Source organism: Physeter macrocephalus, chromosome 14 (genome assembly GCF_002837175.3).
Source record: "Physeter macrocephalus isolate SW-GA chromosome 14, ASM283717v5, whole genome shotgun sequence".
Taxonomy (NCBI): domain Eukaryota; kingdom Metazoa; phylum Chordata; class Mammalia; order Artiodactyla; family Physeteridae; genus Physeter; species Physeter macrocephalus.
The window spans coordinates 66,693,729-66,719,955 of record NC_041227.1 but is presented as its reverse complement, the minus strand read 5'-3'; the positions used below and the strand labels follow the sequence as shown (position 1 = coordinate 66,719,955).

The 26,227-nt window shown below is 53.0% G+C and overlaps 1 protein-coding gene across 3 annotated transcripts; it reads right to left on the bottom strand.

Annotated features, from left to right (window-relative positions):
- Positions 1 to 1,458: 1,458 nt before the first annotated feature.
- KDM8 (lysine demethylase 8) lies at positions 1,459 to 25,017 on the bottom strand. 3 transcript variants are annotated; one of them, XM_007122988.4, is made up of 8 exons: positions 24,922 to 25,017; positions 16,937 to 17,432; positions 14,409 to 14,575; positions 13,141 to 13,273; positions 11,357 to 11,401; positions 5,169 to 5,318; positions 4,248 to 4,340; positions 1,459 to 4,155 (listed from the first exon to the last, which is right to left on the bottom strand). In XM_007122988.4, the coding sequence occupies exons 2-8, from the start codon at positions 17,402 to 17,404 to the stop codon at positions 3,991 to 3,993; spliced, it is 1,221 nt and encodes a 406-aa protein (XP_007123050.2). In that variant the 5' UTR covers positions 17,405 to 17,432; positions 24,922 to 25,017; the 3' UTR covers positions 1,459 to 3,990. The 3 variants fall into 3 exon arrangements, with proteins under 3 accessions (XP_007123050.2, XP_028354267.1, XP_028354266.1); XM_028498465.2 differs by lacking the exon at positions 1,459 to 4,155 and having other exon boundaries at positions 4,246 to 4,340; positions 5,035 to 5,318; XM_028498466.2 differs by lacking the exons at positions 4,248 to 4,340; positions 5,169 to 5,318.
- Between the last annotated feature and the right edge of the window lie 1,210 nt (positions 25,018 to 26,227).

The window sequence follows — 26,227 nt, the reverse complement described above, 5'->3', positions numbered from 1 at the left end:
CTGCCCCGTTATCATGAGCGTTGGCCTCACGCTGGCGCCTAAAACATGGTCTTCCAGCAAATCCAGCCTCTTTCTTCAGGGTAGCAAAATGGCTGCCATACCTGCAGGCCTCGCTCACCCAGGCCCCACCATCAGGAGGAAGAGGGCGGGTCTCATTTAGCGGCTCCCCCATCCCAGCAAACATCCGATCTGGATACCTGTGGGGGAGGGTGGGATAATCCAATCGGCACTCTCGGCCTGGGCCACCTCTGAGCCGTGAGTAGGGCAGCCCCTCCCGAGCCACGTGGCTGAGCGAGGAGGAGGTTCTCTAAGCAAATTGAAGACGATATTACCAGGGAGAGAGGGAATGAATATGGGCGCCCAAAGGGTGGGGTGTCCTCCACCCGTGCAGGCAAGGACGCTCTGCCCGATTCACCTGCCTCAACAGGCTGTGGGGTGGGACCCAGGTCCGGCCTGGGCCCTGAGGCCCGCCCCCAGGCAGCGAGAGGCGTGCAGCCGTGAGCCAGCCCGGCCCCCGGCCAGCCTTCTGCAGGCAAATACAAGCCTTGGTGAAGCCCTGTGGGAGCCCTGACCGGCAGGCAGGCGGGTGCAGCTGTGTGCCAGGCACGCCACCGAAACCAGCCCCAGCCAGCTTACCCAGAAAAGGGGTTTCTTGGGAGGGTCTGAGGAAGCTTGCTGACAGCAAGGCAGGAGAACCGGTCTAGAAGAGATGGACCCTGGACTCGGGGATTCCGGCGGGTCAGACCCATTCCCCGGTCACGGTGGGGGGGCTGCCACTGCACAGCAGCTCCGGCTGTTCTGCTCATCCTCCTGATGCGCCCTCAAGATGCAGGTGCAGGAAGGGCTCCGGGCTGACACGCCCTCCGAGGCTGCACTCCCGGGAGGAAGGAGATCCTCCACAGTGCTGTTCCGGACAAGGGGGAACGGAGGCCAGGGGCCCAAAGCAGAGCAGCACGCTGTGGCCCTCCGCCTGTCCGGGCGGGTGGCTGGGCGGTCAAGGCCAGGCAGGGTCACACCATGCAGGTGTCAAGGAAGCTCTGAGCACCTGCCGCTGGGACACTGCCCTCCTGCTGCCAGTCTCCCCTGCCGTGACGCCAGCATGGACTTCCTGAGGACCCCCTGGCACGGCCCAACCAAAGCCCTAACCCCAAGTTCCAGAGCGCTTGCCTGGCACTCAAGGCCTTTGTGATCCGGCCCTGCCCGCCCCCGGGCACAGCCTGTCTCCCCCCGCTCTGCCCTCCCACTGGTGCCCCAAGCGTGTCACTCCTGGAATGACTGGACCGGGGACACGCGCCGCTCTTCCGGCCTCCAGTCTCCCCCTCTGGGCTCTTCTCACACGGCAGCGGCAGCGTGATGAGCCCTCGTCCCTCCTTGCTTAGCACCTTCATCCCTGCCCCCCGCTGCCACAGTCCAGGCCCTGCCAACCCCACCTGCCCTCCCCACTCCTCAGCGCCCTCTGCTGGTGCTGCACCGGCCCCTTCCTCTCTCCCAAGGCCAAGGCTTTCCTGCCTCGGGGCTGCTGCACCTGCTGCTGGGAGCACCTTCCTAACGTCTCAGTGTCAGTTCTGGATTCCAGGTCCTTCAGGCTTCTACTCAGACGTCAGCTATGAAAGTCACGTCGCCAACCCCTCCCGTTGCCACATTCCACCGTCACCCTGTTCTCTTGCCTTCACGGCACTTGGCACTACCCGCACTACTTATTTTATTGTCCGTCTCCTCTCCGGACTCCGGACCCCCCCCCAAGAGCATGAAACACAAGGAGGGCAGGGCCCCCATCCTGCTCGATGCCGCACCCTGCCTGGCACAGGACTCGGGTGTTGAGCAGGCCTCTCTGCAGCTCCGGTGGGTGGGTGCCCGTAGCTCCCCTTGGCCCTGCGAGCAGCTGGTTGACACCTTTCTTCTAAGCCGCCTTCAGTCCACACCCCTCAGAGCTGAAGCCAGCCCTCCAGCCGGGATATTAGCAACACGGGAGCCTTGCCGGGAGAGCAGATGAAGATTTCATCTTGCCATCTGACAAGGGACACTTGCTCGAGGCGGCCAGGCCTCAATATGTTTTAATGAACGCTTCCTCTAGTCCCTAACTTGAGAACCACGACATTACAGGTGAACTGCTTTTCATCATCAGCGGCTCAGCAGAAGCGGGACCTGCCAGCTGGGATGGATGGGATCCTAAAGGCTGGGCCACCGTGGGAGCTGGAGCCGGGGAAGGAGTGGGGGTTATGCAGGCAGCCCTGGAGTTATGGCTCATCTGCAGCCCGTCTCCTCACTGATGGCGAGCCTGTGGGCATGGTGGCATCCCTATTTTATGCCTGACTGCCTTCAGCGGCGTTGATATTTGCTATAAATTCTTCATATGAAAAATGAGGTAAATAACTATCAATACTGCTGGGTAGGGGAATAAACGACCTCACAAGCAATTGCTCACAGAGCCCTCGATTCCTTTCTAAACAGCTCTCATATTCGCCCGGCCTCCACGCCCAGCCCTGGCCCAGGCTCACCCACGGCATCAGACCCACAGCCTCCCTGCAGCTTTGACCCTCAGCCCCTCCTCTTCCCTGCCAAGAATCAAACATGTTCTGGTGATCTCTCTGCTCAAAACGCTGAAGCCCCAAGACCTACATGATAAGGTTCAAATTCCTTGGCCCGGGGCTTCCCTGGTGGCACGGTGGTTGCACGTCCGCCTGCCGATGCAGGGGAACCGGGTTCGCGCCCCGGTCTGGGAGGATCCCGCATGCCGCGGAGCGGCTGGGCCCGTGAGCCATGGCCGCTGAGCCTGCGCGTCCAGAGCCTGTGCTCCGCAACGGGAGAGGCCACAGCAGAGGGAGGCCCGCATACCACAAAAAAAAAAAAAAAAAAAAATTCCTTGGCCTGGTTACAGAGGATATTAGTAACTAGTTTCAGCTGCCCATCAGTGCTTCCCACCCCCCTTCTCACAGTAACTCAGTGGGGGGCCTGTGAGCCAGGCCCCGCCAATCAGAGCAGCCACTCCCTGCCCCACGGCATTGCCCCAGAATGGGCGAAGGTCCCAGGCCCAATGGTCAGAACCTTCCCTGAGGTTTCTGAGCTGTGGGTCGAGGTGCTGGGATCTGGAGTTGACCTGCTGGGGCCATCTTCTCCCCCCGGGGAGAAGCCTACCTACAAGAGGGAAGAGACTGAAGCCAAGGTCAGACCAGCAGACATGAGGTGGCCACGGCGGGAGAGAAGACTGGTGGGTAGAGGCATGGCCCTGGGCCTCCTCGGCAGCTGTTCCTGCAGGTCTGTGACACCCCTGCCCCCAGCATCCTTACCTGGTCAAAATTCAAACAGAACCACCCATGTTTTATACAAACAAAACAAACGTGTTTATGAAAAGTCTGAAGCCTGGGTCTCTCTCCTGGCCTAAAACCCTCTTTCAGAGAGGAGTGACCCCTGGCCGATGGAAACAGCAAGGGGCAGGAGGGGGCCTGCCAGGTGGTTCCTGGTTGCTGGGAGGGTGTGGAGTGGGAAATTCGCCAAGCTAGCAGGTCTGTGTGCTTCTCTGAAGGCAGGTTACACTTCAGTAACCAAGACAGAAACTGCCCCAGGCTCCCCACTGCCCAGCAGAGGCCTGAGCTGAGCAAGCCGGTAAGAACCCACCCCCGTGACCAGGCCCTGGCCACCCTGCTCCAGAGCCTGCGGGCCTTGGCTGTCCTGACAGGCCAGTATTTACAACAGTGATAATCATGAAGACTGGTGACGGCAGCTGAGGTCTGTAGCGCAGCTCTGCCTACACCACATCCCTAGAGCCCTCTGTGGTAAGGACTAGCGTGGTCCTAGTCTCCAGATGGAGACACACACAGTGGAGTTTCTTGCCCCAAATCACACAGCAGTTAAGCGACAGGGCCAGGCTTGAATCCAGGCAGCCAACCTCAGAGCCCAGGAGCTTCTGTGCGGGTCGTGGGCCCGGACGGGCTCAGGGCGGAGGATGTGTGACCACGAGCACGTCTGCTTGCCGGGCACCCTCCTCTCGGGCTACGACCACCAGAAGCTGACCGAGAAGCTCAAGTCCAGAGCCCGCACGTAATGCCAGTACTTCACCGGGATGAAGAGGATCTCTCCCGGAGACAGGATGCAGGACAGGAATGGGGCCTCGGCAAACCTGGGGAACTTCTCCACATCGGGATTCTCCACGTCAACCTGAGGAAAGCGAAGGAAGTCACTGGCCTGCTCTCAGAGACAGGGTGTGGAGGAGGGGAAACGGCGAGTCACACCGGGTTGCCCAGGCCCACCTGGCTCGTGTTGTGAAGAAGGTGCGTGTCATGAGGATACAGGGCCTCTGACTCCTGCGGGGAGTACAGCCGGATGTATTTCCTGCCCATCACCTGCAAGGAAGAGAGCCGCCCTCCTCAGCAGGTGCCCGGCTGCCCCGGCTGCCCCGGCTGCCCCGCACCCAGCACACGCGTCGGGTTAGGAGTCGCTGCCTTCGCTACTGTTGCCGACAGGCACTCGACTGTGGCACCGCTGTTTCAGTGCTGCGCGCGTGTTAACTCCGAGCCTCAGCACAACCCTCCGAGGTGCTTTATCCTTTCCCCCACGTTTTACAGGTGAGGGTATGGAGGCACAGAGAGGTTAAGTGAATAGCCCACATTCACAAGGCTGAGAGGCGGTCTGGCTTCCGGCCTCTCTGCTGCCTCTGGGGACTGGTCCCCGGGCTGGAAGAACACGCTCACTTGTCAGACCTCTCTGCCTGCGATGGAAGGTGGTTTTATAACAGGTGCCCCTCCCCTTATAACACACGCGCACACACGTGCGCGCGCTGCTCTGTCTGGGTCTCAGTAAAACCACCCACTGGCTGAGCAGCTTCCCCGTATTTGGAGAGAGGGTTCTGCCAGGAGAAGCTGGCCTGGTTCTGATGGACAGCAGGGGAGAGGCAGCCGTCGGGGCACTTGCTCCATCTGGTGATGGCGCCCGGCCCTGCTCTGACCTCAGGAGGCGTCTGGGAACCCAGACGATGCAGGAGCCATGTCTGGAAGCCGCCCCGACCAGGCAGAGGGCCCGCCCCCTGAGGCCTGGTACCTTTCGTTTCTCTGTTTTCACTTCTGTCCACGTCCCTGTTCATCTCTTTAGTGTTTAAATGTGCACAATGCGGCCAGGCCGCGTGTGGCTGGGCCAGGAGGAGGGGGAAGGCCGATGTTCTGAGCAGCTCCAACCTGGGCTAGGAAGTTCTGCTGGGGATCCTGGTGAAGTGGGGAGATGGTGCCTTGGGGACCGAACCAGGCATTGATGGTGATCTCCTCTTCCTCCCCGGACCCCAGGCAGCAGTAATCGGGGATGCTGATGTCCTGCTTCAGCTCCGGGATCTGTAGCGTCAGAGCAGACGTGGAGGGTTAAGACCAGGCCTGTGGGACACAGCAGCCTAGAAGTCCACTGACTCTCCCGGAAGGCCGATACATACTGTCTTCTTGTGTAATAATATGGCTGTAGCCACATTTTACTGTATAGGAGTTTAAAAATCAATTTTAAAAAGTAAATACAGGGGCGGCCCTGGTGGCGCAGTGGTTGAGAGTCCGCCTGCCGATGCAGGGGTCACGGGTTCGTGCCCCGGTCCGGGAAGATCCCACATGCTGCGGAGCGGCTGGGCCCGTGAGCCATGGCCGCTGAGCCTGCACATCCGGAGCCTGTGCTCCGCAACGGGAGAGGCCACAATAGTGAGAAGCTCGCGTACGGCAAAAAAAAAAAAAAAAAGTAAATACATAATTGCTAGGGAAGGGTTATAATTTTATTTTCAGATTTCTTTCCATGTCATATGCATTTTAGCTTTGTTTCCTTTTCTTAAAAACCTGACACCACTGCTCTGTACCTAAAGATAAACCAGCTTGCAATTTTCTAATTTTAGAACATCAAATTAAAGAAAAACAAAAAGAAAATGGGACTGAGCAGTTAATGAAATCTCTGGAAGGGAAGATTTTCCAAAATTTACTAATGGTAAAGCAATCACAACTGGTACATTTAAGATAAGTTACTTAATACAAAGATGGGGAGTAAAATGGGAAACATTTGAACTGTGGTAGGAAGGTAAGGAAGGTTAATGTAGAGAGTACATACAAAATAATAAGGAAAAATAATAAGGATCCCAATACATAAGGTATACAAATAAGAAAAGGACAAAAACCAGATCATACATAAAGATGAATTAGATATAAAGAAGGGTTTCAGTCTCATTAGCAATAAACATTGTCATCATTTCCCACTGATCATATTAGCAGAAGTTGAAAAAGTGGTAACACTCGGTGGTGAGGATGTGGTAAAGGGGGCACCCTCATGCCAGGCTGCTGGTGGCATCAAGCGATGTGGTCAGGACTTCCCTGGTGGCGCAGTGGTTAAGAATCCGCCTGCCAATGCAGGGGACACGGGGTCGAGCCCTGGTCCAGGAAGATCTCACATACCGCGGAGCAACTAATGAGCCTGCGCTATAGAGCCCACGAGCCACAGCTACTGAAGCCCGCGCTCTGCCACAAGAGAAGCCACCGCAATGAGAAGCCCGTGCGCCACAGCAAAGAGTAGCCCCCGCTTGCCGCAACTAGAGAAAGCCCACGGGCAGCAACGAAGACTCAATGCAGCCAAAAACAAACAAACAAATAAAAATTGGGTTAAAAAAAAAAGCCACGTGGTCAAGTGTGGAAGTCTTAAAACCATTATGGACTCTGACCCAGTTGCAAGTGAGTTTGTGCTCCTCCTCTGTGTGGCGGCGTCAGGGGCCTCCGGGAGGCTGTGAAGTTAGGGCTCCTGGGGGAGGACGAGGGCTGTACGAGGAGCTGCGGTCAGCTCACCTGCCCCGGCACCATCAGTGACATCTCTAATGAGACGGACAGGTTCTTCCTCGATTTACGATGGGGTTGCATCCTGATAAACCCATCGTAACTTGAAAATATCAAAAGCTGAAAACACGTTTGATACACCTAACCTACCGAACATCATCGCTGAGCCTGGCTTGCCTTAAACGTGCTCAGAACACTTACATTAGCCTACAATTGGGCAAAATCACTGAACACAAACTCTATTTTATGATAAAGTGTTGACTACCTCACCCCATTTATTGGATACTGTACTGAAAGCAAAAAACTGAATGTTATCTGGGTACAGACTGGCTGTGACTGTACCCACTGTCTCCCCTCATGATCGTGTGATGTACTGGGAGACCCAGCCCAGCATCACGAGAGGGTATCATAAACACACCACTAGCCCAGGAAAAAAGCCAGATTCAAAATTCAAAGTACAATTTCTACTGAACGCCTATCACTTTGGCACCACCATAAGGTTGAAGAATCCTAAGTTGGGGAACACCTTATACTTTACAACGGCAAGTACCGTGAGTCCCCTCCTGTCTTCTTATGCCCCACACCTCCTCACTTCCCGACCAGACCTGCAGAAGGCAGCTCCAGGGCTCCACTCCCAGGGCCGGTGAGGAATCCAGCCGCCCTGAGGGAGGGGCTGGAGCTGCCTTCTGCAAGTCTGGTCGGGAAGTGGCTTCAGCCAGGGTCAGTGGTTTCTTCACTGTGAGACTCGGGTTCTTTCCAAATGAGGCCAGTCCATCACAGCCCTGCCGAGCCCCCAACCCCCAAGACTGCCTGCTCTGCTGGCAAATGCTCGGAGGCTTTGGGAAACTTAAGTTTGGTTCGCAAAAGGTTGCAAAGGGGACCCGCTATGCTAGTTTACTCAGGTATTTCAGAGTGAGCTCTCTGGTCTGAAGGGACACCTGCAGGTGGACCGGCCATTACTTTAGTGGAACAATCGCAGGGGGCGGCTGGAAATGTTCTCTCTGTGGGGAGCGTGGGCTGTTCCGTACTTTTAGAGTCTGTCTCCAACAGCCCATGTAGAAATGCGGAAATGCTGCTGTGGCCACTGCTTTGGGCTGAAAGAGTGGTTCACAGACTGAGGTGCCCTGTCCTGTGGGGTTCCTCAGCGAGGGGCGAGATGCCAAAGGCCTCTGGGAACTGCCTGCTTCTCCCCTGCCAGGCTCGCTGTCACACCACACTTTCTGGCTGGGATTACACCAGACTCCAGCCCTGTGGGATGCTGAGAAGCTGCCTGGTTCCTGATGACATCATCAGGTTTCCTGAGAGGTGACTGGTTGACCAGGCGGTGTCATCAGAGCCACTGGCCAAGGATTCAGAGACGCCAAGAGGAGAAACCATCTTAGATGTGACTGATACTTGAAGGCAGACCAAGTACAGTGGCCCAAATCTTCTGAAACACAGGGTGGCTGGGAGGCGAGTCAGTAAGAGGTTTTGGGTGGGGCGACCCTGAGCCTCGTGCGGGCAGGGAAGGCCCCAGAAGGCACGCAGAGGCTGGCGCCAGGCGGTCCCTCCGTGCTGCATGGCGGCCCCAGGGCTCTGGGAGTCCCCAGGGTAGTCTGACAGCAGAGGAGAAAGGCCACTCCTGGGGTCCCGAGACAAAACGCCTTCAGAGTCTTTGACCATCATAAAAATAATCATGTACTTTGCCTTCTGCTTCTAAATGTGCTTCCTCGTGTTCTAGTAAAATGGCGATTGGCTGCTCCAGGACAGGGAGCCAAGCTGACCTGTGGCTTCCAGGGGCCCTGGGAGGCCGAGCCCCACTATGACTGAGGCCAGGGGATAGGACAGGCCAGTCTCTTGAGATCACGTGGTAGGGGCCTGATCAACCTGAATCCCCCTTTTCTTCACTAAGCAAGAGAGGACAGGGCTCAGGACCTACGAGTCCTCACATGGGGAAGCCTGGGCAAGAGGACACAGCCCACCTGGCCCCATCAACTCCTGCCCCCCTGTAACTTTGGACCTGCAGCTCCCGAAGGCTGGCACAGCCCCAACTGGGGCCCCCCGGTCAGGACAGGGACCCCAGCTTCCCACTGGCTGTGATCCTGACCCCGAATGACCCAGGTCTTCCCTGTTCAGGGCACACACCCAGCCCCTGACCTCGCCTCCTGCCCAGCACTGCCCACTCTGGGCAGCTGTGGTGTCAGGCCTGGCCAAGACCACATCTGCCAAGTCCCCCTGGATGCCTCAGCTCCATCTAACGAATGGTTCGGGTCCCAAACCTAGGAGTCTTCCTGGGCTGCTCGTTTTCCCTTGATCTCTGCACACCCACCACGTCAGGTGCCGGCAGCTCACAAACATCTTAACCCCATCTCTCCACGCACGGCGTCAGCTCTCCCTGGACCGCTGCAGCAGCCTTCTAGTGGTCTCCCTGTTTCCAAACCTGTCACTTCAACTCCTCCCCAGACAGTGCCACAGCCATCCTGGAAATACTTCCCTTCACATTAAGAAAACCATCCTTCTTGCAGCCCTGATCTCCCTCTCAGGCCCCATCTGCCACTTCCCTCCCCTTCATGCGCTCGGCTCCAGCCATGCTGAACTCTCCTGCCCCTTGAAGGTGAAAGTTCACACCTGCTGCTCTCCCAGCTGGCGTGGCGCTTGTCATGTCCTTTTAGACACAAGAAGAAAATAAAATGGCAAGTTGATGACAGGGATAAAATACCCACAATGCTTACGGTTGACAACTAGCTTGCATCCAGAACATATATAAAGAATTCCTAAAATTCAAAATAAGAAGACTAACAACCCAATAAAAAAAAATGGGCAAAATATTTGCCATGTGGCTGGGTACCTACTGCTCATCTTTTGGGCTGTTGCTCAGACATTACCTCCCCAAGACCCCTTCCCTGACCATCGGATGGAAAGAGCCCTTGCCCTGCCCAGCCTCCTTTGTAGGGTACGTTTTTCCTTTCCTTCAAGGCGCTCATTACCATCAGATACGTGTGTTTTTCAGGTCCACGGGGCAGGAGAGCGACTGTCTCCTTTGTCCCTGCGTCCCCAGGGCAGGGTTCGGTGCCGGTGCACAGGGGCCTACAAAGCAGCCGTCTCCCACCAGCCACGAGGGTCACAGCCCCGGCCACCCCCAAGGACAGAGTGAAGAGGAGAGCGGGGGATGAGGCAAGGGGTGGGCGGAAAGCCCAAGTGTCCGGTCATTCCCCAGGGTGAGCCCTCCTCTGAGGGTTTCGGCATCCTAACTGAACGGCTTTGAAAGCGCAGGATGCAATCTGATTCACGCTACATTTCACTTTGTTCTGTTTTGTTTGCATTTGAAAACAAAGTCTCTCTTCTTCTCATTGTGAGGACTATACATACTCATTATAGATGATTTGGAAACTGCAGAAAAGAGAGGGAGCGACCCCCTCGCCCTCTCGGCCCCCGCAGACAGTCCCTGTTCACCTCCTGCGGCCCCTCTTCCCGCCCGTTGCCAACCCAGCTACGGCCGTCCTGCACATCACCGCACGGCCCCGAGCCTGACGGTCCTGGTTCCCGCCACCGCTTCCCCAGCTCTGCATTTGGCGGCTACGGGCCCCACCTGACGCAGGTCTGGGTGATGGGTGATGCTGGTGCCATTGATCTGGACGCAGCCCAGGATGGACCCTGCACCTCTAAAAGCCAGGATGCTGGCGCTGTCTGGGCCACACCTGGATGGTCTCAGGGGAGGATGTGTGACGGACGGAGAGAGAGCTAGTGCAGCCTGCTACTGTCCCTCTTCTTCCCCTGGGCACTCTCCTTGCATCCCCCAGCGCCCCTGTTGGATTCTCCTGGGAATACCACCTCGGAGTGGGAACCCTCCGGCTCACAAACGTCCCAGGGCTCCTCGCTGCCTTGGCCTGGCCTTCAAGGCCCTCCCAGCGTGGCCCCAGCCTCCCTCTTCGGCTTCCCGCTCTGCTTTTCTGACCAAACCCTCTCACGCTGGTGGACACGCCCAGCACATGGGGTTCGTTCTGCCCTCCGACCCTGGCTCATGAGGCGCCTCTCCCTGGGACTGGCCTCAGCCTTGAGCCCTGCTCCTCCCCTCAGCTCCAGCCCACGGCCCCCTCCTCTTTCAGTCTCCACCAGTTCGTCCTGAAGGTCTTCCATCCAGCCAGTCAGTGTACCCAGAGGAGTGGAAGCCGGGCCCTGCCACAGCGCACAGGCCCAGGTGTGGGGAGCCTTCCTCGTACGCAGACGGCTGAAAGGTGGTCAGGGCGGCTCCAGGCCCTGCCCAGGGAACTCTGTGAGTCCAGGTCAGTGGCCACTCGCTCGTTCTGGGTCAGGTCAGAGCCTGCCACCCTCACCTGGGGCACCTGTTCCTCGGTTCTGAGCACACCCGGGCTTTAGACTCCATCCCCCGGGGCCATCCTAGGGTGTGCTCTGCTCCCCCGCTGCCTGCTGGCTAGTAGGTCACGGGTAGAGGCACAGGGCCCCCCCCCCGCTCACCGCAGGGGGCGGTACCGCTGGGGAGCAAACGAGGCTGCGACCCCTTTCCAACACTCTGGGGCCAGCGCCCAGGAAGGGAAGTGGGAGAAGGTGAGAGGGTGAAGGGTAGAGGGGCTCGGACTTACCTGGTCAAAGAGCTGGTGCTGAGCAAGGTACCCGATGTCCTTCGGCTACTCCAAGGGAGAAAGACCAGAGGCGACACAGAAAAGCCCCGTTAGTCGTGGGACACCTCCTCAGAGCGGCCCGTGTGGCTGGCTCTCAGCACCCTGCCCTAGGCATCACCTGCAGGGCCCTCCTCTCCGGCCTGCTTGGTCCCCCTCCTCCGACCCGGGGGCGAACGTGATCCCTCGCCAGCCAGCAAGACTGGGCTGATGGGGGGACTCAGGATCTGGCCCTGCCTCCGCCCTGAGTAAGTCACCCTGAGCCCCGGGGCTGTTTTCTCAGATGAAACATGAAGGGGCTGTACACACATAAGGATTTTAATAAAAATGGAATCATACAATATGTATTACTGTGAAGTCTGCTTTTTTTCATTTAATGATATATCATGACTACCTCTTCAGGTCAATACATGCATATGTGACTCATTCTTTTGATGGATGCATGTTTTATAGACAGGATGCATCATTATGCATTCAACCAGCCCCCTGCTGGTGGACATTAAGGTGGTTCTGCTGCGGTGTTTCAATAAACAGCCGAATGCTCTGGTCCTTATGTTTACATGCTTCCAGAAGGAGAAAAATGCAGTCAGGGAGTACGTGGATTTTAAATCTCAATAGCTTCTGCCACATTGTTTTCCCAAACGTTACATCATTTACACTCTCACCAGCAGTTAATGTGAGAGTCCACCTTCCTACATCTGCTTGCACTGGAGATGATCATTTTGTGAAAATTTCTACCAATCAGATGAATGAAAAGATCAGTGCTTTACAAACTGGGCTCCCCGACGCTCAGGGGTTCTTTGAAGATGCCCGAGGGCCTCTGCAAGGGTCAGATGGGGGCAGGGCAGATGGGACGCTGGGCACCACTGACCCCAACTGCGGCCAGAGTGGCCAACAGGTATCAGAAAGAGGAAGTCACCCAGGGCCCTCACTGTTAAGAAATGACAAAATGGTGCAGCTGCTTTGGAAGACAATCTGGCAGTTCCTCAAAAGGTTACACACAGAGTTACCATCTGACCCAGTAATTCCACTCCTCGTATACACCTAAGAGAAATGGAATCACATGTCCGCACAAAAATGCGTACGTGAATGTTCACAGCAGCATTTTTCATACCAGCCAAAAAGTGGACACAACCCAAATGGCCATCCACTGAGGAATGGACAAACAAGATGTGGTCTATCCATCAAAGGGATAGTATTCGGCCATACAAAGGTACGGAGGACTGGTACGTGCTATGACAGAGATGAACCCTGAAAACATTATGCTAAATAGAAGAAGCCAGACACAGGTCGTCACATATTATATGATTCCAATTATGTGAAATGTCCAGAATTGGCAAATCCATAGAAACAGAAAGCAGATTCGTGGTTGCCTGGGGATGGGGGGAGGGGAAGGGGATATGGGACGTGACTACTAATGAGTATGGGGTTTCTTTGGGGTGATGAGAATGTTCTAGAATTAGATAGTGGGGATGGTTGCACAGTCTTGTGAATATACCAAAACCCACTATATTGTAACCAAAAAAACCCAAACAAACAAAAAAACCTCCAAAAAACAAAGGGCCTGAAATGGGAACCATATGTCCCGCCTGCCTTTCTCATGCTGGCCAGCCTACTGACCACAGGCCCTTAAAGAATGGCTTCTTGACTCCTCCAAAACCTCCCCTGGCGACACATGGAAGTTATCTGCCCAAATGTAACGCGTTCCCTCCCTCCTAAGTATTAGGGGCAGGAGTCAAACGACACACCTCATTCCTGACGTACTTGCTGATGAACTCATCGACAGTCATGAGCGTCTGGGACCACTCCTCGTCCGTGTACCTGGAACCGACCTCCACTGGGACGGTGCGGCAGCCAGCGATTTCTTGGATGTACTCCAGACTATTCAGAAAAGAGGGACTGGCATTGCCATCATATGCTAACACCCGTTGGGTGCCCTGCTAAGCGTGCTACGCTGGTCTCCTTTCATTGGCACAAACACTCACGAGGTGGAGGAAGACCCCACTTCACTGCTGAGGAGACACAGGTGCAAGAGAGGCGAGGTCACTTGCCCACCTGGCGCTGGGCAGCTTTGCAGACACAGCCAATGAATCTGGTTCTTGCTGGGCGGCTCTGTTTCCCTGTTTGCCTAGCGCCTTTCAACTTCTCTCTTTGCTCGCCCTGTCACAAGCAGAGAGATCTTCTTTGGGCCAGTGGCGGACAGTGCAGGGCGGTGAGGGGCCTGGGTCCTCAGCTCTGGTGGCCTGGTGCCGAGTCCAGCCCTGCCTGTCACCCACCAGGGCACCTGTGGCAAGTCCCTTCGCCTCTCTGAGCCCTTGTTCCCCGTTTGAAAACTGTGGGTGATGACAGTGCCTGTCGCACAGGAACCAGGGAGGGGACAATGAGGGAAGACATGGCATGTGCCCGCCTTGCGTGGTTAAGCACACGTCTCAGCGGGAACCACTCCCTCCGCAAAACCACTGCCACAAGACAGGCTGGCTCCATCCACCTGCCTGAGACATGCCTCCTCATTTCAAAATTAGGCTCGGCTGTGGCATCATGGCTACTGTTCAGCTGCCTGATCTGACCTCTCCACCATGAATCTGAGGAGAGACTGGAAACAGACATGAGGAGAGAATAAACACAGGAGCCCTTGGAGCCCACGCAGAGGGGGTGGGGCTGTCTTGGGTTCTTATTTCTACTCTCAAGGCTCAGGGACCCCTAAGAAACTCCACAGAATTCCTGAGATCCTGCAAAACTGCATAATGGACTTAAAATTGGACTTCCACGACGCACTCCTTAAAAACTGCTTAGGGCTGGCAAGCTGTAGAAGGTAAGAATCTTATAACCTCTGGCATCGCTTCAGAGCACTGTGCCTTTAATGCGTGCTTAACCCCTCGGCCATCCATCTCACTTCACTGCCAGTGAAGTGTCTGTGGGGCTGTATTCACTTGGGGATGATGGGAGGAGGAATTTGGGGGTCTCTGGGGATGCTAAATTGGGAAGAGGAACCACACCGCCCTCAGCAGACACCCACCTCCACTTCCTCATGCACGGCCAGTGGTCGGCCACACCTTCCAAGATCACAGGCCTCCCTGGATCCAAAAAATGCTCCCTGAAATACTGGAGGGATGGACAGTGAAGCCGGGGCACTGTTCTTTCTGACGTCACATCTGGAATCGGAACGTGGTCATTCCTTGCTTTCTGTTCAAAATTAAGACAAAACAAGATGGCAACAACTGCAGAAAGGCCAAAATTCGAGGCATTCCACTAGGAATTTGCAGCAATGGTAGTAAGACAGCTGACGGGTCATTAGTAACAATAGTAACAGTTAGCATTTATTGTCAGTTTTACTGCTGCTACTGCTACTACTGACGTTTCACGATATCAAGATTTTTTTTCTCTACCGGTTCATTTAAAATGTTTGTTTAATTATAAAACTAATATATTGCTTTCATAGAGGAAAACTTACTATCCCAAACTCCACCATCTAACATACAAGGATTCTTCTCATTACTGTATGTTCCTTTCCCATTTTGTTCACACATATGCATCTCTGATCCACTCTAAGATTCACAATGAATAAGCAACTCTGCCTCTTCTGTCCAATAATTTCTCTAAAGTAGTTTCCATGCTGCCACTCAGTCTTTGCAATGTCTTGAGTGACTGCCTCATCATTTACTTAACCGTCTCCCAGCTGAGGGGCCTGAACAAGTTACTGTCTCTGAGCCCGTTTCCCCATGTGTTAACCCCACTGGGTGACGAGACCTCGTATATAAAGCGCCCAGCACTGCCACCTGGCATCCGTCGGCCCCCTCTGCTCTCCCTGCTGGACCCCAAGCCCGTTCTCAACATTCACGCAGCGGCGGCAGCGACAGCGAACATTCTTCACTGCAGGCGATGCGTGAGGCCTTGTATTTGCCTCTTCTTTTCTCGCTGTCCCCAAAGTAGACTTTTACTTCCCTGTACTCCCTTGTCAAACAGGCCTTCCCTGACCGCCCTGTCTGAAGCAGCCTCCCCACCTTTCTCACCACCTGGGGAGAAGACATTCTTTTACAGCCTCACTAGAATGTCAGCTCCCGGACGGGGTCTGGACCACGCCCTTGGTTCCCGGCACATCTGGGCCACCGCTGGGGCTCAGTAAGGCTGCTGAGCAAAGCCCCTCCTACACGCAGGGGAACGGAGGTGGCACAGGCAGCGGGGGGGTGGCGCAGGAATGTGAACCCAGGCAGCTGCCTTCAGAGCCTGAGCTCCCACCCCCTTAACCATATACACTGCCCCAGACCGCGAACACCACCTTGGCCATGAAGCCACCGCCATATCCCTTGGGACAGCCCTGGCCTGGGCAAAGGTGGGTGCAACCCCTGGGTCCAAGGGGACAGATATTTGTCCCTTGATCTGCATGTCTGCCCTACCCTCTGAAAGGTCCACCAACACCCCATGCCCTTGGCCCTGTGGCACCCATGGCAGCACTGGGTGTTGTATAAAATCTCATTTGATAGTTTCAGAGCCAAGAATGGCTGCTTTTTTTGTTTGTCTGTTTAAACCAGAGGTGAGGTTGAACATTTCCCACATGTTTGTTTCACAGATCTGTTTCCTCCTTGTGAACAGTCTGTTCGTGTGTCTGGTCTCTCTACCTCCCGAGGCCTCCATTTTTCTCTTTTTTCTTTTCCCCTGTTGATTTGTATAATTCTTATACAATAAAGATATCTCCTCTCTGACAGCTCTGATGCAAATTTCTCTTCCCTGTTTATAGGCTCACTTTTTATTTCAGTTACATGTATGGTGTATTTAGACATCCATTTGCATTATTCTTATAGAAAAATAATACTCACTGTAGGGAATTCTGAAAACAAGAAAATATTTAGAAAAATGTCAAAAACACCCCATAACTCCCTTACTCAGTGTCCAGTACAGTCTCGGTCTTTTTTTTCTGGGGGTCAGCACTCTATTTTACAGATAAGGAAACTGAGGCTCAGAGGAGGTGACTGACTTGACCAGAGGTGCTGTGAGTGGGTCTGCGTGTCAGTGCTGGGATGTGAAGTCTGAGGAAACCACCCTCAGTGTCTGTGGGGTATTCTCTGGCACATGCACTTAAATACCAGTGAGGACACGGTCAAGTATCTAAAGGGCAGGACCGATCAGTCACGTGAGTTGTAGTATCTCATCCAAACTCAGCAGCACAAAGACAGAGGCAGCCAGGAAACTGGGTGACACTTCGACCAAGGTGCCAGGAAGAAGCTGAAAGAGAAGGGCTCCCGCTGGCTGCAGGGCTCAGCCACACAATCCCTCTGAGCCACTTCTCTCAGGAACCACAAAGCTTTTACCCTCCTGCTCTCCCCAAGGGGCACTGCTTTTGCACAAACTGGGAAAAAAAAAAATTTGAGACAAGAGGCTGCTCCATTTCCAAATCAATGGAGATGCCATTTTTCCACCAGAGGGGTCAGCATGCCAGGGGCTTCACCCAAGGGAAGAGCTGACCTGTGACTTGTAGGAAAACAGGGCTGATGGATTTTGTTGGGTGCGGTCAGCGGCGGTCGCCCCCCCCCCCGCCGCCCCCCATACCTTTATGCCGAGCGGCTCCTGGCTCGGGTCGGGGGCGGGCCTTTTTCCAGAGGGCAGGTGCTTCTGGAGGACGGCAGTGACTTTAAGGAGGATGTCCCCGAGGATGGCCGCCCCCATCAGCAGGCCCATGTCGCAGGCTTTCAGGGCGGCGGCCACGGAGGCAGCGTCCCCAGGCGGCGCGCACAGACACACGGCTTTCAGGAGGCAGCTGAAGGAGAACACCCGCCGCCAGTCCTTGTCCACGTGCTGCCAGGGCCCCGTGTTGAGCTTCTCCCAGGAGTAGTCGAGCAGCGCCTCGCAGGTCTGCAGACACTCTTGCCTCTTGTCCCCGTAGAAGAGCTCGGCGGCTTCCTGCAGCAGCATCACCACGCTGCCCTCCACCTTCTCTCCCAGCTCCAGCTTCAGCTCCTCTTTCGTGCGGGGCAGGAGTGCCCAGAGGGCCTCCCAGAGCGCGTCCGGCCCCGCCATCGGCCCAGCCGGCTCAGTCCGACGAGTGCTGGGGGGAAACGTAAGTTACAGCAAAACACCACGTTGTATGCCTACATATTTACAGTTCTACATTTTCATAAAATAAGACTGGGGGAAAACAAGCTAGATCTGTGATGACATCCAGTGGCCAAAATGTCAACCACTGAAATTTTAAATATATATAAACTATTTTCCTAAAAAAAGAGAGAGACCGAGAGAGAGACCATGCACAGACCTGGTCCCCTATAGGTTCCCAAGGCTTCCGGACTTGTCCCATGTAACACACATCTCATCTGCACTGATTCTTCAACAATGGTCTTCTCCGCCCTGTGAGGGCAGGGTCCCTATCGGTCTGGTGTCACCACTGCATCTTCAGGGCGTGGCCTAACACTAGGCACACAGTGGGCACCGGACCTGTATTTGTTCAGAGAGTAACATGTATTGTTCTTGTCTGGAATGCCTCCAACACCCTTCTTCTCTGGCAAACTCCTATCGAACCTTTAGGGCCCATCTTAAATGATCCCCTATGTGAAGCCTGCCAAGATTCTGAGAGTGTTTTGGGTTTGAATAGCCTTTGAGCTTCTTGCAGAGTCAAGCTCATAGTAGGCACTCAATTAAGACTATTGAAGGAAAGAGATCTTAACGTCTCTGGAGGAAACCTGGAAATAGGTAAATCCTATACAAAAAAGTTTATCACAGTTGGTGCCTTTACTGACTTTAGCCTGGACATTATATATAGACAGCAGGCCAATCTCTAGGAATAAGTACTAATATGTGAATAGGCTCTACTGCTCACAACTTATGGTGATTTATTTGCACTACAATGTTGTTGGTATTATACTAACAGCTGCTATATACCCTATCTCATTTGATGCTAAGAAATAGGGACCATCATGCTTTTTGCAGAGACTGCTCTACGCTGGGGGTCAACGAACTTTATCTGTAAAGGGCCAGATATCAAATATTTTAGGCTTTACAGGCCATACAGTCACTGTTGGTACTACTCTGTCACTGTAGTGTGAAAGCAGCTTTATACAGTATGTAAACAAATGAGCACGGTGTGTCCCAATAAAACTTTATCTACAAAAACAAACTCTTGGGACTTCCCTGGTGGTGCAGTGGTTAAGAATCTGCCTGCCAATGCAGGGGACACGGCTTCCAGTCCTGGTCTGGGAAAATCCCACATGCCGCAGAGCAACTAAGCCCGTGCGCCACAACTACTGAGCCTGCGCTCTAGAGCCCACGAGCCACAACTACTGAAGCCCACGTGCCTAGAGCCTGTGCTCCGCAACAAGAGAAGCCACTGCAATGAGAAGCCCGCGCACCACAATGAAATGTAGCCCCTGCTCAGCACAACTAGAGAAAGCCCGTGTGCAGCAACGAAGACCCAACGCAGCCAAAAATAAATAAATTAATAAATAAATTTTTAAAAAAACAAAAAACAAAACTCTTGCTTTAAGCTCACCAAAGCCCATTCCATCTTCTTCCTGGGCACACAGTTAGACTCCATTTCTCATTTGCAATTAGATGTGACCACAGCACACTAGATGCCACTTCTGGGATCAGGTCACATAAGAATGGAACTTCCATCTTGCTGGCAGACTCTCTCTACTGCCTTCTTGGTTTGCACGCATTGATGAAGCAAGTGGCCCTGTTGGAAGGGCCCATGTGGCAAAGAACTGAGGGTGGCTTAGAGCCAACAGCAAGCTAGGAACTGAGGGCCTCAGTCCAGCAGCCCTCCAGGAACTGAATTTTGCCAACAACTACAGGCACTTAGATCCTTGTCCAGTTGAACCTTCAGATGAGAGCTCAGCCCTGACACCATAACTGGAGCCTTGTGAGAGACCCTGATGTAGATGACCCAGCTAAACCCTGTCCAGACTCCCAACCCACAGAAACAGAGATAATACGTGTGTGTTGTTTTACAGTCACTAAATTTATGGTGATGTGTTATGCAGCAATAGATAATAAACACTCCTACCAGATTTCCTGGACATGCTGGGACTCCACCTATAACTCACACCAAAGAACAGGAGGAGAAAGCATGGTTCCCTTTAGCTCTAATGTGAAGACGTTAGCAGTACATAGAGAAACAAAGACGTGTGAAGGATGCTAGAGATATGGTCCCTGAGGGTGCCACGGACAAGCCATTCCTATTGCTGGGCCCCATTTCAGCTCACTCCCCACCAGTTCAGGAATATTCAGTATTCGGCAGACAGAATACTTGCCTCATTTCACCCCCACAATGACCCTACAAAGCTGATAAAGTACTTATAAAGTGTTTGCTGTAAAGCCAGGAATGCTCCAAGCACTTTATATATACTCTTAATTCTTATAGAAACTCTAAGTATTATCATCTCCATCTTACAGATAAGGAAGCTAAAGCAGAGAAGTTAAATGATGTCCCAAAGCAATTCAGCTAGTAAGAGGTGGAGGAGAAATTTAAAACTCAGGCAGTCTAGCTCACAAATCCATGATCTTATAAATGAGGGACCAGAGCCACAAGATCACAAGCCAGCACACGATGAAGCTGCACATCTGGGTTAACTCTCAAGAAAACTCTGAGGAAGGAATTATTATTCTCCCCATTCTACAGATGAGAAAATCCTACCACTTCACATAAGAAAAGGGTGTACCTTTCTCGCTTGTTATTATTTTTGAGGTGCCTCTTCCTGGGCCTGTCCTAAAGTACGTGCAGTAATTCAGAGTTTTTTTCAGTTCTGCAGTCTATCCCCAGCACCGCTTTCTAATTCTATTTGTTCCTCACCCTACTGTGAAGTGGACAGGGGTGTATGTGATCATTTCCCCTGCAACCCCACCCTCCTATTTTGCTGATGAGAAAACTAAAGTCCAGAAAAAATGAAGTGACTTGACCAAAACACACCACCACAGTCAATCAATTGTGCAGAGACAGAGCTTAGATTATGCTCAACCTCAGTGCCCTTTCGTATGTGCCATGTCAATGCTCCATGTTTTTTAGTTTTTTTTTTTTTTTTTGCTGTGCCACACGGTTTGTGGGATCTTAGTTCCCAGAACAGGGATCAAAACCGGGGCCCTGCAGTGAAAGCGTGAAGTTCTAACCACTGGACCGCCAGGGAAATCCCAATGCTCCATGTTTTATGTACATTATCTAACATACCCCTCACAATTCTACAGTGTGAGGTTTTACAGATGAATGAAGTGAGAGTTGGGAGATTAAGCCATTTGTCCAAAACTTTACAGTAAGTGGCAGCGTCCACTCAGACACTCTTCATGTTCGGGCATGAGGACTGCATCAGCTTTTGGAGCTTTAGATCCCAGCCCAGTCCCTGGTTCACAATGGATATCCTTCCCCGCTGGCTAACTGAATGACAGGACTCAGAGAGCCTGAGTGGCCTGGCCCAAGCCCACCAGGATGATTTCTATCTCCAGCCTCCTAGAAGATTCATAAATATCTTGTGCTGGTCTCGTTCAGAGTTTCACAGAGCAGGGCTTCCCTGGTGGCACAGTAGTTGAGAATCCGCCTGCCAATGCAGGGGACACGGGTTCGAGCCCTGCTCCGGGAAGATCCCACATGCCGCGGAGCAACTAAGCCTGTGCACCACAGCTACTGAGCCTGCGCTCTACAGCCCATGAGCCACAACTACTGAGCCCACGTGCTGCATCTACTGAAGCCCGCACACTCTAGAGCCTGTGCTCTGCAACGAGAAGCCCACGCACCACAACGAAGAGTAGTCCCTGCTTGCCACAATGCCTGCGTGCAGCAGCGAAGACCCAACACAGCCAAAAATAATAAACAAATAAAAACAAATAAATTTATAAAAAAATACTATACTAATATCAATAAAAATAATAATATATTTTTTTTAAAAAAGAGCTTCACAGTGCAGCCTTCCAGCATGGTCTTATCCACTAGCCACATGCAAAACAGCACGTGGACCCACCAACTGGCCTTCCTGGGTGGCCTCAAGGCTCATCCCGAGTGTTCTCCCATGAGCCTCATAAAGCAATTTCAAAAAATCTCACCTTGAGCGTGCAAAAGGCCTCAGAGGCCTCATATTCTGGCTTCTCACAAAGGTCTACAAAAAGGCCTCCCAGAAGACGACTTATCTGCCTTAATATAAAAATGGCTTCTGCTGGGGCCTATGTAACAACTTTGTAAACTGGTCTCTTGGTGGCCTTAGAAAATAGCCTCCTGGAGGGTTTCAAATGGGCCATAAACTAGTTCCCTGGGATGCAGATTTTAACCTTTGTAAACTGGCCTCCCAGGGTGACCTTACAAAATAGTCCCTTGCAAAGCTCGCAAAGGCCTTACAAACCCAGCTTCTAAGGTGGCCTGACATGCTATTTTGCAAAATGACCTCCCAAGGTGGTCTCTGTTTGGGTTTCATAAACTGGCCTGTAAGGTGGCTGATGTGCTGCTTCGCCAGTTGCCTGAGGGGAGGGCCTCAGGTTGATGGCCATGTGGACCAGCCTTCTGGGAGAGAGGGCCTCAAGCTGGCTGTACAGAACAGCCTCTTCGTAGCCACAAAAAATAGCCTGAGTAATTTATTTTGAATCCAGAGTTCCTCAGTGAACGTCTTACAACAAAGCCTTCAGAGAGACTTACGCTGACGCTGCACGACACAGCCTTTCAGAGGTGGGAGCTTCGGGATGGCTGCGAGTTCATTTTCAAAATGGTTTTACAGGTTGCCTCTGTGTTAGCCACCTGAAATGGCCCTGCGCATCTCATGATTGATGTTAAACACTAGCCTCCCAGGGGGCCTTACAATAGCAGCCTGTAGCAACCTGGTGAGCTGCCACGCTGGCCACCACCCGACTGAGTAGTCTTATGTATGGCTTGGTTCCATCGCCTCCCAGAATCTTCCATGATTTGGCCTTTTAAATAGTTGCCGTATCAAACAGCCTTCCGAGGAGGAGCCACATGGTGTTACATAAAAGTCTTCCAAAGTGGCCTCATGACCTGTTTTAAAAACTGGCTTCATTACATATTGGGCCCTCGTCTGAGGGCCAGGTGAAGCCTGGACTTTGTCTTAGTTGTACAAACCTATCTTCCATGATTCCTGTTAGCCATCTGAAATGGCCTTATAGCAGCAAGGTCCTTCCCTGGCTAGGTGAAACACCTTCTTGTCAGCTGTGTGAAACAATCTTCCAGAGGAGCCAGCCTCATGTGGGCTGTAAGCAGCAGCCTTCAAACAACCAGTTGATACGGCCTTCCACTGAAGGTCAGGTAGAGGCTACATTATGCTGCCTTTCTCAATGGCCTCACGTCCAGTTTTACAAATCAGGCTTCCAGCATTCCCCACGCATTAGTCTGATAGACAGGTTTCTTGACAATTGTATCAAGCAATTTTCTGGAGAAAGGTATCAGCCTGAGTAGCCTCATGGCCTGGCTTTACTGATTTGCTTCCCAGAGTTCCTCACTGAATTGCCTTTTTTTAAATAAAAGGTTATATTAAATGAACGAGGCTTCCAGAGGAGGGAATCAAGGGTAAACTGTGTGAAGAGTCTTTCAGAGTGGGACTGCAAACTGGCCTTTACATTGGCTTCCCAGAGCTCCACGTAAAAGGGATAAGCAAGTTGCATAAACAGCCTTCTGGTAGGTACAGGTGGATTAACTACAGAATTTATCATACAAACCAGGATGCTATATATAAGCCTTTTATTTATTTAGCTTGGTAAAATATACATTTTTCTTTTGCAAAACTTTTTTATTCTCATCATTTTCGCCAATTTTGTTTTTCACTGTTTGGAACTGCCATTTCTGCATGTAGGAATTTCATCTTACACAAGTAGAATACTGGAAGTGCTGACAGTAGCTTTCAGGGACAAGTCACAAACTGGCATTATTCCAGGCACATTGAGACCCATGGTCCCCATAAACACAGGCCATATGAAAAAGCCTGAGTGGCCTTGTATCCTCACTTTAAAGTCAGTCTCCTAGGGCTAGGCAGGTATTGGCCTTAAAAGACTTCTTGTTGGTTACATAAGGCTTTTTTTGAAGGGGGTGAGGGTAGAGGTGAATTGCCTTTTCTAAAAGGTTGTAGTAAATGAACAAACCTTCCAGAGGAAGGTCTTGTGTCCTGAGTGGTCGTGTGTCCTGGCTTTGTAAACTGACCTTCCAGAGTGCCACCTGTCTGTACCGGTCTCATGACATGAGACAGCTTCCACAGGAAGCTCAGGTACAGGCTGCATAGAATTGCTCTTCCCAGTGGACTGTCTTGGCTTCTTATGTAAAGGACTGTTTGTTAGCACAGGAAATAATCTTGAAAAGGGGGTCAGAGCAAGGTTGTATGAGCTAACCTCTCAGAGTGGCTTTTGTCTTGGCTTTATAAACCAGCCTAATGTGAACTTCATAAACGGCTTCTTGCTGGTCACGTTAAACACCTAGAAGCCAAGTACAGGCTGTATACAACAGCCCGACTCAGGTCCTGACTTCATGAATTCACCATCCAGATAGAGGAGGGCATTATGTAAGCTGGGCTTTGGTTGGCTGTTGGTTAACAGCCCAAGTGGGTTCCTGACGTTTATAAAATAAAGCCTTCTAGGAAACCACCGCAGTCATCCCAGAATTCTCTTGTTATCTTTAAAACTCTAAAGCGCCTCCCAGAATACATAGGCCTCAATCTGGCTCTCTGGGACCAGGCTGCCCAGTCTTGTAACGAGCAGACAGGCTCGGGCTTGGGCCGTCGGTGTGGCCCCAACACCTGCCCACCTCCTGCCCCTGGATTTACTCCCACCTCGTTGAGCACGGTGACCCATCTTTGCTCAGAGTTAACCCTTAGCGAGTCAGACAGCCCCGTCCTCCAGGCGGCCACATGCACAGGGCCCACCGGGGCCCCCAGGACGAGCGGGCTGGGCGGGCTCTACGTAACCCACCAACCCTCCACCCCGAGGTCTCACACCTCTTCCCTCCCCGGCGCCTCCCCCGGGGCTTCATTTCCGCTGGTCCACATTTGGGGCCCAATGGTTTAAGCGTGCCCAGTCGGCCTAGCTCCAGACCGACAAACGGCGACTGGCCCGGGAGGGTCAGCCGGCAACCACCTGCCGCTACAAACACGGCGGAAATCCGAAGCCTCGCAAGTGCGTTAGAGTTGCATCAACGCGACACCAAGAACCGCGCAGGGACACGACAGCCTTCTCTCACGCACGCGCAAAAAGAAATGACTGGCGTAAGAAGTGCACCACGCAGGCGCAAGGGCCTTCCTCCTACCCCTGGAGGCCCTGGAGTTGAACGGCTAAACTGCGTTCTCAGAGCGCACGCGCTACCCCCGGTTCTCCACACCCCCACCCCCGGTTCTCCACCCACCGCCCCCGGTTCTCCACCCACCGCCCCCGGTTCTCCACCCGCCCCCCAACACCCGGCTCAGTTTCGCTGCTTTGGAGGGCCGCCCTGGGCTTTCCAAGGCGCACGCGCGAGACCGTCCTTTCCTGCTTCGCCCCTTCACGCTACGCCTGCGCAGTCCTCCCCTCTCAGCCCGGCCTCCCCGCTTCTAAGGAGCCAGAGCTGCCCGCCCTCTCGAGTTGCTCAAACTCACCTATCTCGAGTTTGGACAGTGTCGAGTCGTCGGAAGCCGGCGACGACTTTTCTTTCTGGACCGAATACGCCGGCTGTCTCCGAGTAGTCAGGCTTGCCCGAGGAGTATCGATCACCAAGGCGTGCCTAGAGGAGCGCCGAGTGATCGATGCCGTGGCCCCGCCCCGCCTCGTTTAAAAACCGGAGGGTGGAGCGACAGCCTAGGCTTGGGCTTTTGCCTCGGTTTCTCTTTCCAAGTGGGTAATATCTGCGATCGCCTCTGTAACGATAACTTCGTGTACAAGGCAGCTTCACATCTACCATTTTATCTAATCGTACAACTAAGATTATTCTCTGTTTTACAGAGCGGTAAATCGAGGCTCAGTGAGATAAAGTGGTCAAATACTCGTACTTTCGGAAAGTCGCAGATCCTGGCTTTTCGAAGTTCACCCCCAAGTGCTGCATCCACGGCCTGTGGGAGTGAGGAGGACTCAGGGTTTCAGTACGGAGTGGCAGGCGAGGGGTCAGAGTCCTTACTTCTACCACGGCTAACTTGATGCTGAGTGGTGTGGGCATCAGTGGGGGTTTTGGTTTTGAGCACACTCCCCATGGTCTCCAAGAACTAGGCCCTTTGAAGCATTGAACAGAGGCGATAGAAAGTTCTGCTCATACTGCGTTTGGAATCCAAGTGGAAATAGGAAGGAAATTTATTTACTGGTGTTAAAAATTTATTTGTCTTTAACATTTGTTAAAGACGGGAAGGCAGACTTTATTCACTGGGACTGCTGCGATGGGAGGGGCAGAAGTGTTGTGATAGGGGAGAGAGATGGGGCACGGCTCTGAATACAGCAAGGACAAGTGGAGCTTGATAGCCAAGGAGCAGGGTCTGGGTCAGTGGATGGAAACTTATTAAGAGGAAACATAGTGGGTAAGGGGAATTCTGGCTAAACCAAGGTCCCAGGTTTTTTGCTGATGGCAGGCCAGGGTGATAAGATATCAAGGGTGGAGGATAAGGATTTTGATCAGATATGAAGGGTAGGGGATTTTTGCTAAACTGACCCAGCAGAATTCTTGCTAAAACTGGACAAAGCAGATCAAAGACAGAGCCCAAGGGCAAGGTGTAGTTACAAAGAGGTCTTGGAAGAGTCTGACCAGAGTTAAGTTGAGGAGAGAGTCTTTGTCACTGGTTACCAGAGATGTGTCAGGCATTGCCTGGGCCCCCTAGACTCCTCCAAATTATGTAATTCTCTTCACAAGGCTGTGAGGTGGAGGTTATCATGTCTTATTTACAGTCAAGGAAACTGGGAATTCCCTGATGGTCCAGGGGT

What these genes read in the sequence shown, in the direction of transcription:
- KDM8 (XM_007122988.4), bottom strand. Translation starts at nt 17,404, where the DNA reads ATGGCGGGGCCGGACGCGCTCTGGGAGGCCCTCTGGGCACTCCTGCCC. An exon ending in AGCACCAGCTCTTTGACCAG is followed by an intron (nt 5,319 to 11,356) that starts GTAAGTCCGAGC and finishes CTGACGCTACAG; the next exon opens with ATCCCGGAGCTGAAGCAGGA. An exon ending in AGCAGAACTTCCTAGCCCAG is followed by an intron (nt 4,341 to 5,168) that starts GTTGGAGCTGCT and finishes TCTTCCTTGCAG; the next exon opens with GTGATGGGCAGGAAATACAT.